This window comes from Macadamia integrifolia, chromosome 13 (assembly GCF_013358625.1).
Source record: "Macadamia integrifolia cultivar HAES 741 chromosome 13, SCU_Mint_v3, whole genome shotgun sequence".
NCBI lineage: Eukaryota > Viridiplantae > Streptophyta > Magnoliopsida > Proteales > Proteaceae > Macadamia > Macadamia integrifolia.
In genome coordinates this window covers 27,057,156-27,070,560 of record NC_056569.1, presented here as the reverse complement: position 1 = coordinate 27,070,560, position 13,405 = coordinate 27,057,156, and the positions used below count along the sequence as shown (strand labels likewise).

Below are 13,405 nucleotides of genomic sequence, written 5' to 3'. Positions count from 1 at the left end.
CTAACATCCTGTCAAGCTTGCAGGTTATACAGGATGCCCCTGTTCTTTTGTTGTTCCACGAGTATTTGATATCCGACCAACAGAGATCATCAACAGCAATATCGTCAATGCAATCATTGAAGTCATCAATATGGGTTGGGTTAAGGTGACCCCCTCCATGTTTTTCATGGGTAAAATGAACCACATTGAAATCACCACAAAGACCCCAAGGCCGAGAGCCCACTTGACCAGTGAGGCAATGGAAGTAATTCCAAATGCTTCTTTCACACATACGATTGGAAGCATAGATGACCGAGAACAAAAAGGAGAAGCTGCAACTAATATCAGAAATGGCTAAGTGGAGGAACTGGGAGGAGGAAGAGATGAGAGAAGCAGAAAGAATTTTAGGATTCCAGAGGAAGCAAATTCTCCCATTGGGATGGTGGGAGTGGTTGGTAAAGAAGGACCAGCCAGGGGCAATGATAAAGGCAATATGAGAGAAGATTGGCTCCTTAATATGTGTTTCCAGCAGACAACAAAAGGTAGGCCGAAGCTCTTTGATTAGCAAACGGACAGCAATGTGCTTGTTAGGGGAGTTCAGGCCCCTAAGGTTCCAAACAAAAGCTTGGGATATCAAACAAGAGGAGAAGGGGACATCTTATGCTTCGAAAGGATGGAGCCAACGGGAATGACAGGAGGGCGGGATTTTCCACGGTGCTAGTAGGAGCGAGGTTTCAAGGGATCAACAAGAGCCAATGAGGGCCGAGGAAGCGATGGATCAGATGGCCGAGACTTACGGGTGGAAGTTCTCTTCGAGACTCTTCTAGGCGATAGGGGGCCAGGTGAAGAAGACAGGTCAGAGAGGACCCGAAGAGGAGGGCAAGAAGAAGGAAGAAAGGTCTCGCTTCCAATAGGCTGAGGAGTAGCATTGGGAGGTCCAGGAGGAAATAAAGGAGTAGGTTGAGCCGAGGAGGAGTTAAACGGGGGAGGGCCCAGAAGGCTAGGTTCCACAGGATGGGCCTGGGAGGGAAGAGACGAGTCTAAGCCAAGGAGCAAGTGTTGGGTCTGGTAGTCAAAGGTTTGAGAGGTGACAGAAGTCAAAGGTGGGTCCACCACTGGTTCAACCTCAAAACGGAACGAACTAGAAGAGGAAGAACCCACGGGTTGAGAGACATGAGTGGAAACATCCAGAGGATTTAAAGATGTATCGGGGGAGATAGAACCAGAGGAAGCAACTGGGTGGGACGAGACGCACCGAGGAGTAAGGATGGGGCTGCCAACATCAGAGGATTCATCGTCCGAGGTCACCAGCTCAAATGGATCAGAGGTATCGTTAGATGAAGCACCAAAGGAGGAAGTAGACTCACCAGCGGAAGACGAATCAGAGGACGATGGGTTAGAGGAGGTCCCGTCAGCAGGAGAAGGTTTGTTAGTAAAGGGGTCAACTTGGGAACCAACAAAAGGGGTTGTGGCAGGCGAATGGCCATGAGAGAGAAGCTTTTCCGTCTCCTTGTCCGACTGCAAAATCGAGAAGCGATTTTATCCATTAGGCAAACGCTCGTGAGAGGTCCTATGACGTAAGGCAGCGGAATCTATGGCAGTTCTCTACTGGGGACGATGCCTAGTTCTGGCCCTTCCTCTCGCCGGAGGGGCAATGAAGGGACGATCGCCGGTGGCAGACATTATCATTCGGTCTTTGTGTAAGATAAGGTCATTATGGATGATAGAAATATCGGCTTCACCCGTGCCGGCTTTAGGGATGCATGCTGTTGTGTCGTGACCCAATACTTTACAACAGAGACATTGAGGGGGCCTCCAATCGTAGGTAATGGGTTGCTGGAAGCAGAGCTCCTCACCATCTTGAACCGTGATCAATGAGGGGAGAACGACCGAGGTAGGAACCTCAACACAAATTCTGGCGAAGGCATAGGATGACTTGTTAACATGCACAAAACAAACACAACCAAATACTTTGGGAGGAAGAGAAAAAGCAAAAGATTGAGAAGACAAGAGTGCAAAAGGATTTTTGGACCCAAGGATTTTGGTAGGCATGCAATTGATGAGAAAAGTAGCAGTAAGAAGAACCTCAGACCAAAAAGTTTTAGGAACATGCATGCCAAAAAGAAGGCTTCTACCGACTTCTAACAAATGACATTTTTTCCTCTCAGCTACAGCATTTTGTTGGGGGTGTATCAACACAAGCAAATTGATGGATAATACCATTAAAAAAAAAATTCATGTAGACCACATATATGTACTCCCCCCCTTTATCAAACCGGACAATTTTGATCTTGGTTTCAAACTTACTACAGACCATTTCATAGAAGTTTTTTAAGGCATCAAAAACATCACTCTTCTTTTTCATGAGAATGGTCCAAGTACAAAGAGAAAAAACATCAACAAAGGAAACAAAGAAACGATGGCCAAACAAGGATGTAGTAAGACAAGGTCCCCAAACATAAGTATGCACAATATGAAAGGGAATTGCAGACCTATTACCATAATAGGAATAATATGATTGACGATGTTTAGCAAAAGTACAAGGTTCACAATGAAATATATGAGAAGCAAAGATGTAAATAAATGAGGTAACTGTTTCCTCACAACAACAAAAGAGGGATGTCCCAAATGTTGATACCAAAGCATAACAGAGTCTATAAAACTATTATCACTACGGCCACATGCATATGATTGTGGTGTTGTAAAAAAGATAATTACGGCTTAAGGAGGTAGAGTCCGCTCTCCAAGGTTCAAAATCTCGTTTCGTTCTGAAACCACAGAAATACCAAAATCTCGGCGAGATCTGGGTGATTTGTTTTTTACTCGTTTGACTGTTTCGGTGGTCAAACGGCCATATTATGACCTGAAACTTGGTCGGGAGCTTGTTTTAAGGTTAATAAACATGCTTAGACCTTCAATTTGCAAAAGATTAGAACATGGCAGTGTTTTAAAGTTGCACCTTTGTTTGGCAACAACCGTCGAACTGTTTTGGAGATTTATGAAATATTGCTAGAACAAGATATAATATGATTTTAAAACAAGTAAATAATGCATCTAAGTCAAGATCAAAACATGCCTCAACATTAATAAACTAATATTTAGAGTACTAGAGTAATATACCATGCAATTCCCTAACTCCCAAGTCCTAACTAAAGTCATCCACTGAGCGTCTTACTCGTAAATCTCAAAGTCCCAAATGGCAATATCCTAAGTGCCAAACATATTAGTCATACAACACTGATCAAAATGACTGTCTACTGGAAAGAACTATGATGGTTGGAAAAAAAAATTTCTCTCCGATAGAGTCGTAAATCAGCTAACGGTGAGTAACATATATATAATTAAGTTCCATCAAAGCTATATTAATCATAAGAAAAAAAAACATTTTATATTGATGGAAAATATATTTTTTAAACTAGAAAAAAAATTTAAGAACCAACAAAATTTTTGACTCCGTGAGGTCATAGATCGGCCTCTAGTGTCTTAATATATCAAAAAATCTAGCCCTATCCAACATGTATTTGTTGCTATTTAAAAAAAAAAAAAAATTTGGGAAAGTGATTTACCTTTCCAAAGCTTGAAATGTGTAGATCTTCAACTTGGAGTAATCTTCAAGGCAATAGATGTGATGATGTGGCAAATTAGTGGACAATGGAGTCATTTTGTGTTCAAATGCGAGGAGCCGAAATTTTGTCGAGACAATCAAAATTTCGACTTCCCCTCACAAGATTGAGTATTTATAACCCTTAGTTGGTATCATTTCGGTATTTTGCCAAAATGGTACTGAAATTTCGACCATGCTGATTACTTTTCTGTAAGTCATAGCACATCTTGACTTAGTAAAAAAAAAAAAACAAAATTTCTGAGATCTTGATCTCGTTGAGATTTTGAACCATGCTTTCCTCAAATCCACTTCCAATAATCCTCTTTATCACCAAATCCTAAAAAATGTAATGAGAAGGAAAAAATCAATACAACAATTCAAGGATTTAGTCAAAGTGCTTACAAACAAAGATTTAAAGTAAGGTTAGGAACATAAAGAACGAAATTAAGTAAAATGGAAGGGTAATGGGAATAGTACCTTTACCAGAAACAAAGAAGAGGGCCATCAACCACCCGGACCTTATCCTTACCAGCACAAATGGAGTAAGAATCATAATAATGGAATGTAACAGTCATGTGGTCAGTGGCACCATAGTCAATAACCCATAATTGATCAGTGAAAGGTGCAGATGTGGAGACATGCATTACGGAAGCTAAGGCCACATATGAAGTAGATGGGCTATCTAGCTAAGACATAAGCCGGCGAAACACTACATTATCCTCCCTAGAGGAGCTGGTATCTACCCGTGAGTGTCCTCTAGGATCAGTCTCTATCATAGTAGCATGGTTGTAGCCCCTCCTCTAGGGCCACCACTTATGCTAGTAGATCCACCATGTGTACTAGGAATCTAAGAGGATGGTCATAAAGAACCCAACACCTCTCTCAAGTGTGCCCAGGTTTCCCAGAATTATCATATTTCTGAGGTCTATCTCTGTCATCTCCACGGGATGACCCTTAGCCTTTTCTGCCTCCACACCATTCTTAATGGGTAATGGAAAAAAGATAAGATTGCTCAAGTGGCAGAGCAGGGTCCATAGCACCTCTCCTAATATCCTCACTCAGTAGGTAGCTACATACCTCATCAAGGGATGGAAGAGGTGACTGGCCCAAAATCTGTGTTAAGATTGGCTCATAGTCTACATTCAACCCACTTAGTAAGATCAGAACTTGCTCCTTTTTGACAAACCTACAGACCTTGGCTTCATCTTCAGGATTGGACGACTAAAGATCTCAATAATGATAATTCTCCACCCAAAGTCCTATAACAGATGTATAATAATCAGAGATAGTCTTGTTCCCCTGCTTCATGGAAGGGGTCTACTAAAGCAGTTGGTAGACCTTAGAAGAGTCACCTACCCTGTCATAGGTCTTCGAGACACTATTCTAAATATCCTTAGTAGTTTCCTTCTGGATAATCTTATGCCTATCTCAGGTTTCATGGAACAAAGGAGCTAAGTCATGATATTAGAATTTGCAGTTTCCCATTTCTGGTAAGCTAGATAAGTGACAGCGGGAGCCTTGAGAGCCCCAGTAATATGCCCTAGCTTCCCTTTACTTGGTAGGGATAGCTTCAGACACTGTGACTAATCCAAATAGTTGATACCACCTAACTTCACAAGAGAAATCTGGGTACTGAGGTTATCAAAGACAATAGGACTAGGGTTGGTACTACTCAACCCACCCGATGTAGCTTCCATTGTTCAATGAGATCAGATATAATTTTAGGATACTCCTAAAAGAACACAGTTAGAGATCCAAACCGAAAGGGAAACACAAGACCCAAATATCTTCTTTTCAGAACTTAAAAAAAAAACCAGCAAACTAGTAAACTATGAAACCTTGAGAGAACCAATAAAAAAACACTTATAATTGTGGAACTCCATCCCAAATGCATTCAAGCATTATAGGACAAAACACATCCAACAAAAGGAACCAACAACTACACTACCAGCCAATCCAGACCAAAACAAGCTAAAACAGAGAAGTTGTCATTACTTGGCAGCAAATGGTAGATGGAGCTATGTTCCAACAACACAAAAACTTAACAACCGAGACTTAGGGGGTCATACAAGACCCTTGGGTGATTCTTTCCAGCTAGGCCACATTCCCAACCAATGTTAGGGGAGAGAGAAAGAGGAACCTGAACCTATGGCTAGCGGGAAAGCTGGGAATGGCTCTTCTTCTTTATGTGAGCTCCAATCAATCCATGTGGTTCTTTAAAGTGTCTTCAACTTGCTTTTTGAACTCCATTAGATCTTCTTGTTGAATCTTTTTACATAATATAACCTCAATTGGACCCCTTTCCTTTTTCAAGGTTGCAAGAGAGACTCAAAGAATAAGAAAGAGATGATTAGTCGACTCTCAAGTCTCAAACCCTTTTTGCTCTGATACCAAGTTGGAAGTCAGAGATATTAGGGTTAGAGATAAGGGAGAAAAAGAGAAGAGAAGAAGAAAAAAGAGGGAGAGAAGTTGAGGAAGAAAGAGAGAGAAGGGCAAATCTTGGGAGAGCAATGAGCGCTTCCACCTATATTAGGCTCAAACTAATTAGGGGAAATTATATAGTTCTCCCTAGGGAGTTAAAAGGAAAAAAAATACAACTTAGAACAACATAATGTAAAACAATTCCCAAAGTACCCCTATTATATAAACTCTAACATTTAGTCCCACATCGGCTAGGGAGAATGATCTTGAGCTATTGATAAAGGGTGGCCTACTTAACTTGGTATGACGTGTTTTAAAGTCATGAGGCCCATGGACCAAAATGGACAATATCATGCAAAGGGTAAGGGGTGAGGTCGTTACAGTGGTATCAGAGTGGACTCCCAACACTATGTGGGGCCACGGCAAGTAGGAAACAGCCCAGATCCGTTGAGCCCCAAAGGTTGGGAAAGAAATGGGAGAGGCGTTGAGAATGTCTTTAGTTCCACATTGGCCATAAAGGATGGCCTCCTTGAGTTGGTATAACGAATTTTAAAGCCAAGATGCCCATGAGCCAAAGTGGACAATATCATGCCAAGGGTAAGGGAGGGACCAAGTCGTTACACTAAAAGATGAAATGTATATATCCATAAAATAAAAGAGCCTTCATATGCTGAAAAGCAATATCAAAAGAGTTACTTGACCTAGAAGTATTTTTTTACAAAATCTAAAACTATTTTTTGGGCTTTTTGGATTTGGTTGGATTCCTTTACATATATACATTTATGTGGCCCTCCCCTAACAATTCAAGCTTTTAGATGAAACAGTAGCGAACATGGTATCAAAGTAGAGAGGTTAAGTGTTCGACTCCTAGGAACTGCATTAGAAGAGTTTTCCCGACAATTCTTCCTCCTTGGTGCCATTCGAAGGAAATGCTATGTGAGCTCCACATCCAAGGACCATCGGATCTTGGCCTACACATGCGAGGGAGTGTTGATGTATACATTTACACTGCCTTTCCCTAGCAGTACGAGCTTTTAGGTGAAACGGTAACGAACATCGTCCACATGAACTCAAGAAGACTTTGCCTAGTGGCATAATTTGATCAGAATCCCAAGGCCAAGGTTCTATGAGATTGATTCCTTTTTGGTATTTCTAGCCTTCTAGGGTATCTTTGATGACGAAGTTCAAAATTGGCCTCATATGATGTCTATTATTGAAGAATAATGGTGAGATGGGCTAAAGCTATGACTAAATCTTGAGATTTGGAAGGCTTTCAATGGTTATACTTCATCCAAGCATGCTTTGCATAGAGATATTCCTTTCTGTTGATGTGTAAACAAAATTGTAGAGCTCATTTCTTGGTTACATTGAGATAACTCGGTTCTCTATATTCCTCTCTTTCTTTATAGATCTTTTCTCTGCCTATCCAAAAAAGAAGAAGAAAAAGAATTGACCAACCTGAAGAACAGCAAAACACAGATCTTCCAATTCAGCTTTTAAAGCCCAAACACCCAATCTTGAAGCAAGTGAGCACCACACAGCTAATGTCTCCTGTGCAACAGCTTGAGCCTTGGGTGATGAAAGTGCATAACTGTAAGAAGAGTAGATCTAAAAGTGTGACTGATTTGATAATATTATAAGCCAGAACATTAGTCAGAAAAACCATGACCTCAGTTCAACAGAAAAGAAAATATGACAGGAATTTTGATTGAAAGATGTGGATAATATCATCCTCAAGTAATTCAACAAAAAGAATATTGCTCGTTCTGAGAAGTGAATCAGTTAACAGAAAAAGCATTTCTCACCAATCCAACCAATAAAAATAAATACCAGCACCTCTAGATTGCGTACATGGTTCTCATGTTATGTAAGCGGTCTGCAAGCTTGATGAGAACCACACGGGGATCATCAACCATACCCAAGAGCATCACTCGTAAGTTATTTGCCTAAAGACAACATAAAATATCCATGAGATGTATAAATCATTACAGCTATAAATTCCAATTCATTTTCTATTGGAAAAAAAAATAAACTTATGAAGAAATATTGTTTTTGTTTCATGCCACATCAAATAATAAAATAAAATAAAACTCTACGGTTATTTTTTCTTGGATAAATTTAGTATTTTATTTCACTAAAATACTTTGGCAACGAAAGTTCCTAATGTGAGGGTGGAAAAAAAATTATCCAAAAAATGCTATTGCTAACATAATCTAACTTTATTTGGCACTCTAGTACGACCAATATGTGTAAAGTTAGCATGATATGAGACCACCCCTCCCCTAACCCATGTCCATTACTCCTCTGGTGGGTTGCCCCACCAGAATCCCTCCTGAAACCTCTCCCCTGGCCTCTCCCCTGGCCTCTCCCCTACAGATCTCCTCCCTCCTCCTATCGGCCTACCTCCCCCCCCCTTTTCCTACCCTTATCCCTCCTCTGATGTCTTAATCCTTTTATCCACCTTCTAACCCTATTTTCACCGACTTGTTACCCGACCCAAGCCACCATACCACCTCCAATACCCCTACCCCGAGGCCCCCGACCCATCTTCTAAACCATCCCTCCTCCACTAGCCCGACCCATCCGCCTCTGACCCACTTTTCTTTGGTCCATCAGGCTCATCCATTGCCCATCCAGCTCTTGACCCATATGGATCCTCTTAACCCATTTGATCCTTCTCTCCTACCTGACGCCTCTGTTAGTGCTAATCGAGGGCTCCTCCCTCTGTTGGGATCAACCTCGTCTTCTTACTGGGCTCTTACTTCCTACCTTGCTTTCCTAGTAGCTGCCTCTAAAGGATCCCACATCCGTCGTCCTCCCTCCTCCACGCTGCCACTCGCCTTGTCGATTGCCGCCTCTAAAGGTGCCATCATCTATTTCCCCCTGCCACTCCGCCTTTCCAGTTGTCGCCTTTGATGGGGCCATCACCCATTGCCCCTGCCACTATGTCTTGCCTCCTGCAGCGTCTGAAGGTACCATCATCCTCGTCGTTGCAAATCTCAATGCTGATCCTTCCTATGCTGGTGTAGCCATTCTCAGCTCCGTCGTCTCCTCGATTGAATAATTCCCCTCTGCTGTTGTGACCTCCTACCCTGCTGTGGCCCCTCTTACTGATGCAACCGACTTAACCAATGCCATCTCCCACACTGTCAGGTCCTCTATTGCTGCTGAAGAATTTACTATTATTGCCTCTTTAGGTGTCGAACGTCAGTCCCTCTCCTAATGCTGCCCCTGGTCCTTGTTGCAGCCCACATCTTTCTCCCCTCTTCTGCCTAACAAGCCTCCTTCGACCCACGACCATGATGCTCTAGCCTACGACCACCTTTATCTAGGTACTCCTACTGTTATTGCCACTGACCATGAGCCTCATGGCTTTGGGTATCACCTTATGTCCCTCCTCCGCTGCTAACCCCAAACATTACCCCCTTCTACTTCTGACACTGCTCCGACTAATTCCTCCCATGTCAACAGATCCTATACTGCTGCTTCGACTACCTCCCCCTCTATCCCTAAGTGCCTGCCTACCAAAAAACATGGTTCCACTCATCACCTCCCTAAGAAACCCTCCAAAGGCTTTAGCTCTGTTATCACCTCTAGACCGCCCTTACCTTCCCCTCTTAAAGAGTACCATAGACGATCGAAAGGTCAGTCCACCTTTGGCTCCATCGGGCTCTTAACCCCCAACCCCGAGCCCTCCTCATGATCCCCTGGACCATATGGAACATCCGTGGATTAAATTCCAATCCACGGCAAAGCAATCAGCTGTCTGTTCCCACATTCTTTCTTCCAAATCTAATTTTTTTGCCTCCTCGAGACCAAGGTCATTGAATCAAATGCCCCTTATGGCCTCTCCTCCATTGCCCCCTCTTGGTCCATCATCTCTCTAACTACCCTCATAGTCTAAATGATTTGGATTATCTAGAACCCTCTCAAATTCCTTATCATTGAGATTTCTCCTCCTCCCAGGCCATCCACCTCTCCATTGTTGCCCTCTCAAGATCCAATCTCCTCTTCTTTCTGCTATCTACACCTCCAATCTCCCCTCTAATAGAATTGCCCTCTAGTCTACTCTCAAAGCTTTTGCCCCCTTGTTGGCTCGTCCCCTTGGGGCATTGTCAGAGACTTCAATATCGTCAGATCCAGTCTTTGAGAAACATAGAGGTCTCCCTGTTGATCCGTCCTCTATTGACGCTTTTAATGATTGCATTGAGGATATTGTTGTGCATGATTTAAGATGGTTGCGAGCCATGCTTACCTGGTCCAATAGGAGAAGCAGTTCCAACCAGGTCATCTATACACTTGATAGAGCCCTGGTCAATGAGGCTTGGATGACTTCCTTCCCCTCCTCCCATGCCTCCTTCGATCCCCCGGGTATCTTTGACCACTGCCCCATCTCCCTTCTCATTGACCGATTCATCTCCTTTAGCCCTAAGCCTTTCAAGTTCTTCAACATATGGACTCTTCATCATAACTTTATCCTTCTTGTCAAAGAAGCCTGGAACATTCCGGTCCACCCCTTCCCCTCATCTCTCATTGATTTTTCCAAAAATCTCAAGAATATCAAAACTGCTCTTCACAACTGGAATGCTTCCTCATTTGGAAAAATCTCTAACAATGTGGTTGCCTGTAGAGATCATCTTGTCTCCATCCAGCTCAGGTTTTAATCGGATCCCCTGAACCCTTCCCTCACTAACAATGAGAAGTTAGTTTCTTCTGAGCTTTCTTCCTTGCTCTCCCAAGAAGAAAGCTTTCTTCGCCAAATATCCAGAATCAAATGGCTTCAGCATGGTGACTCAAACACCTCCTATTTCCACCGCTCTCTCAAGGCTAGAACCAATGCCAACTCCATTCTTTCTCTCTCCCATCCTAATGGATCCATCCTCAGAAAATTGGAAGATATGAAGTTAAAGTTGCTTCCTATTTTTGTGGCCTTTCAACCCTCCCCCTTCCCCCTACTCCCATCCCCCATGACACCACCAACTATATCCCTGACCACCTCCTACCCTCCACCCTATCCATCCCATCAGATGAGGAAATCAGCTCTGTTGTCTTCTCCCATAAGTCCAACAAAGCCCCTGGCTCTGATGGCTTCAACATGGGCTTTTTCTCTTCTTGTTGGGACATCATCCGTACTAACCTCATCTATTCCATCAAAAGTTTTTTCTTCAACCCCTCCCAGATCCAAAGTATCAACCATACCTTTATTTGCCACATTCCTAAAATAGAAGGGGCCTCCCTCATGTCGGACTTTAGACCCATCTCCCTTTGTAATCTCCTCTTCAAGTTCATTGCCAAAATCCTCGCTCATAGGATTTTCCAATGATCCCCTGGTCAGCCCCAATCAATCTGCCTTCATCAAGGGGAGAAGTATCGTAGATAACATCATTCTTTGCCATGAGATTGTTAGAGAGTTTGATCGGAAATCCCATGGATCCATCGCCCTTCTCAAGATTGACATTCACAAAGCCTTTGATACCATCAGTCAGAATTTTATCACAAATGTTCTTCTCCAAATGGCCTTTCCTTGCTCCTTTGTGCACTGGATTCATATATATATCTCCTCCCCCCGATTCTCTATTCTCATTAACGGTAGCCTGAATGCCGACTGGATTCCGATAAGGATGCCCTCTCTCCTCCTATCTCATTTTCCTCTCTTTTGGGATCCTCTCCAGATCAATCCAATCTTCGACTGACCTCCATCTCATCTCTCCTAGTCCTAAATGCAAATCTCTTTGCCTCACCCATTTAGCCATTGCTGATGATCTCAAGATTTTCTCTAAGGCAAACCCCACCTCCATCTCATCCATCTTACCCTCCCTCTTTCTTCGAGCGTCTCTCCAGCCTCCATGTCAATCGCCTCAAATCACGCCTCTTCCTCTGCCATCCTTTTGCAACATATAGGATTCTCTCTTAGATCCCTCCTTATTAAATTCCTTAGCCTGCCTCTCATTTCCTCCAGGTTTGCTTCCCATCACTGCACCCCCATACTAGAATCATGAGGAAGAAGCTTCAACTTTGGAAAGGTAAGCTTTTATCCTACGTTGGTCGTTTGGAGCTTATAAGATCAGTGATCCAATCCCTCCATCTCTACTAGTCCGGTATCTTCACCCTGCCTACCGCCACCATCCAAAAGGCTGAATCCCTCCTCTACTCCTTCCTCTGGAAAGGATCTGACTCTTGATTGGGCGTCGGTCTGCTATCCCAAACCTGAGGGAGGCCTGGGTCTTCGAAGAATCAAAGATGTTAATTCTGTTGGCACCCTCAAGCTCCTGGAAAATTGGTTCCAAGCATAAAAGCATTTGGGTGTCCTGGGACTACTCCTCCATTCTCAAAAATGACTCAATCTGGTTTGTCTCCCATTTAGCTGACTCTTTTTGGGTTTGGAGAAACATCCTGGCTGCCAGTCCCTCGGCTCTTAGTGCTATATCCATCTTCATTAGATCTGGCTCCTCCACCCTTCTCTGCCTTAATCCTTGGCACTCCTCTGGGCTTCTCCTTTCCTTGGTCAACCCTCGAACCATTTACTCGTCTAGTCTTACTAGAACTGCTAAGGTTGCTGAAATCATTTCGGATGATGCCTGGACCCCCTTCCTCCCTTACTACTCTTGCTCACATCTGGGCCTCCCTCCCCTCTCTAAGGCCCTCTCTCTGTGATAAGATCGCCTGGCTCCCTTCCTCCTCGGGTCTCTTCTCCTCGGCCTTAGCCTAGGCCTGGAATAATCTCTGCAATCCCACCCATTTGTTCCTTCGTGGAAAATTTTCTGCTTCAAAGGCCACATCCCTCACCATAGTTTTACCACTTAGCATGCTTTCTCTGACTATTTTCCGACTCAAGCCTTTCTTATCCATCGTCATATCCCGGTCCCCCCTTCCTGTTGCCTTTGCTGGAATGGCCTTGAGGATATTGATCATCTCTTATTTCCTTGACCTTTCTCTTCCATCATCTGGAAAAAAGTTCTCTCACTGTTGGCCCTCCAATAGGAGACTCCTCCCTTTCAGCAGGGAATGGATCTGGGTAGACATGACTTTTGTTGGATCAACCATTTGCGATACTACAGGGAAACTTGCCTTCTACGCCACCATCAACCACCTTTGGATGGAACGTAGCCTCCAAAGATGGACTTCCAACTCCCGCTCCTATAACAAGATTTGGAATGCCATCTTCTTTGACGTCTCCGGCAAACTTAGTTGCCTTAACCATCGCTGCGCTCGTGGTACCCCTAAAAATAGGCACATTGTCGCAGCTTGGGACCTCCCGGATTCCATTATAGATCCCCCCTCCCCTGAGACCTTTGTATCCTATTAGGATTTAGCTTTTGTTTTGTTCGTTCCCCCTTAATCTTGTTCCCTCTTAGGATTTGTCCCTTGTGGCTTGATGCCTTCCCCCCCCCCCTCTTTCCC

At 43.5% G+C, this 13,405-nt stretch overlaps 1 protein-coding gene across 5 annotated transcripts in view; it reads right to left on the bottom strand.

Moving 5' to 3' along the window:
* LOC122059842 overlaps positions 1-13,405 on the bottom strand; it is a 127,834-nt gene that overhangs the window by 66,953 nt on the left and 47,476 nt on the right. For all 5 annotated transcript variants that reach the window (XM_042622879.1, XM_042622880.1, XM_042622878.1 and 2 more), the window contains exons 6-7: positions 7,856-7,950; positions 7,463-7,595 (exon numbers count right to left, since the gene is read on the bottom strand). In XM_042622879.1, the coding sequence (XP_042478813.1) occupies positions 7,463-7,595; positions 7,856-7,950 (228 nt within the window). The remainder of the gene's footprint in view (positions 1-7,462; positions 7,596-7,855; positions 7,951-13,405) is intronic.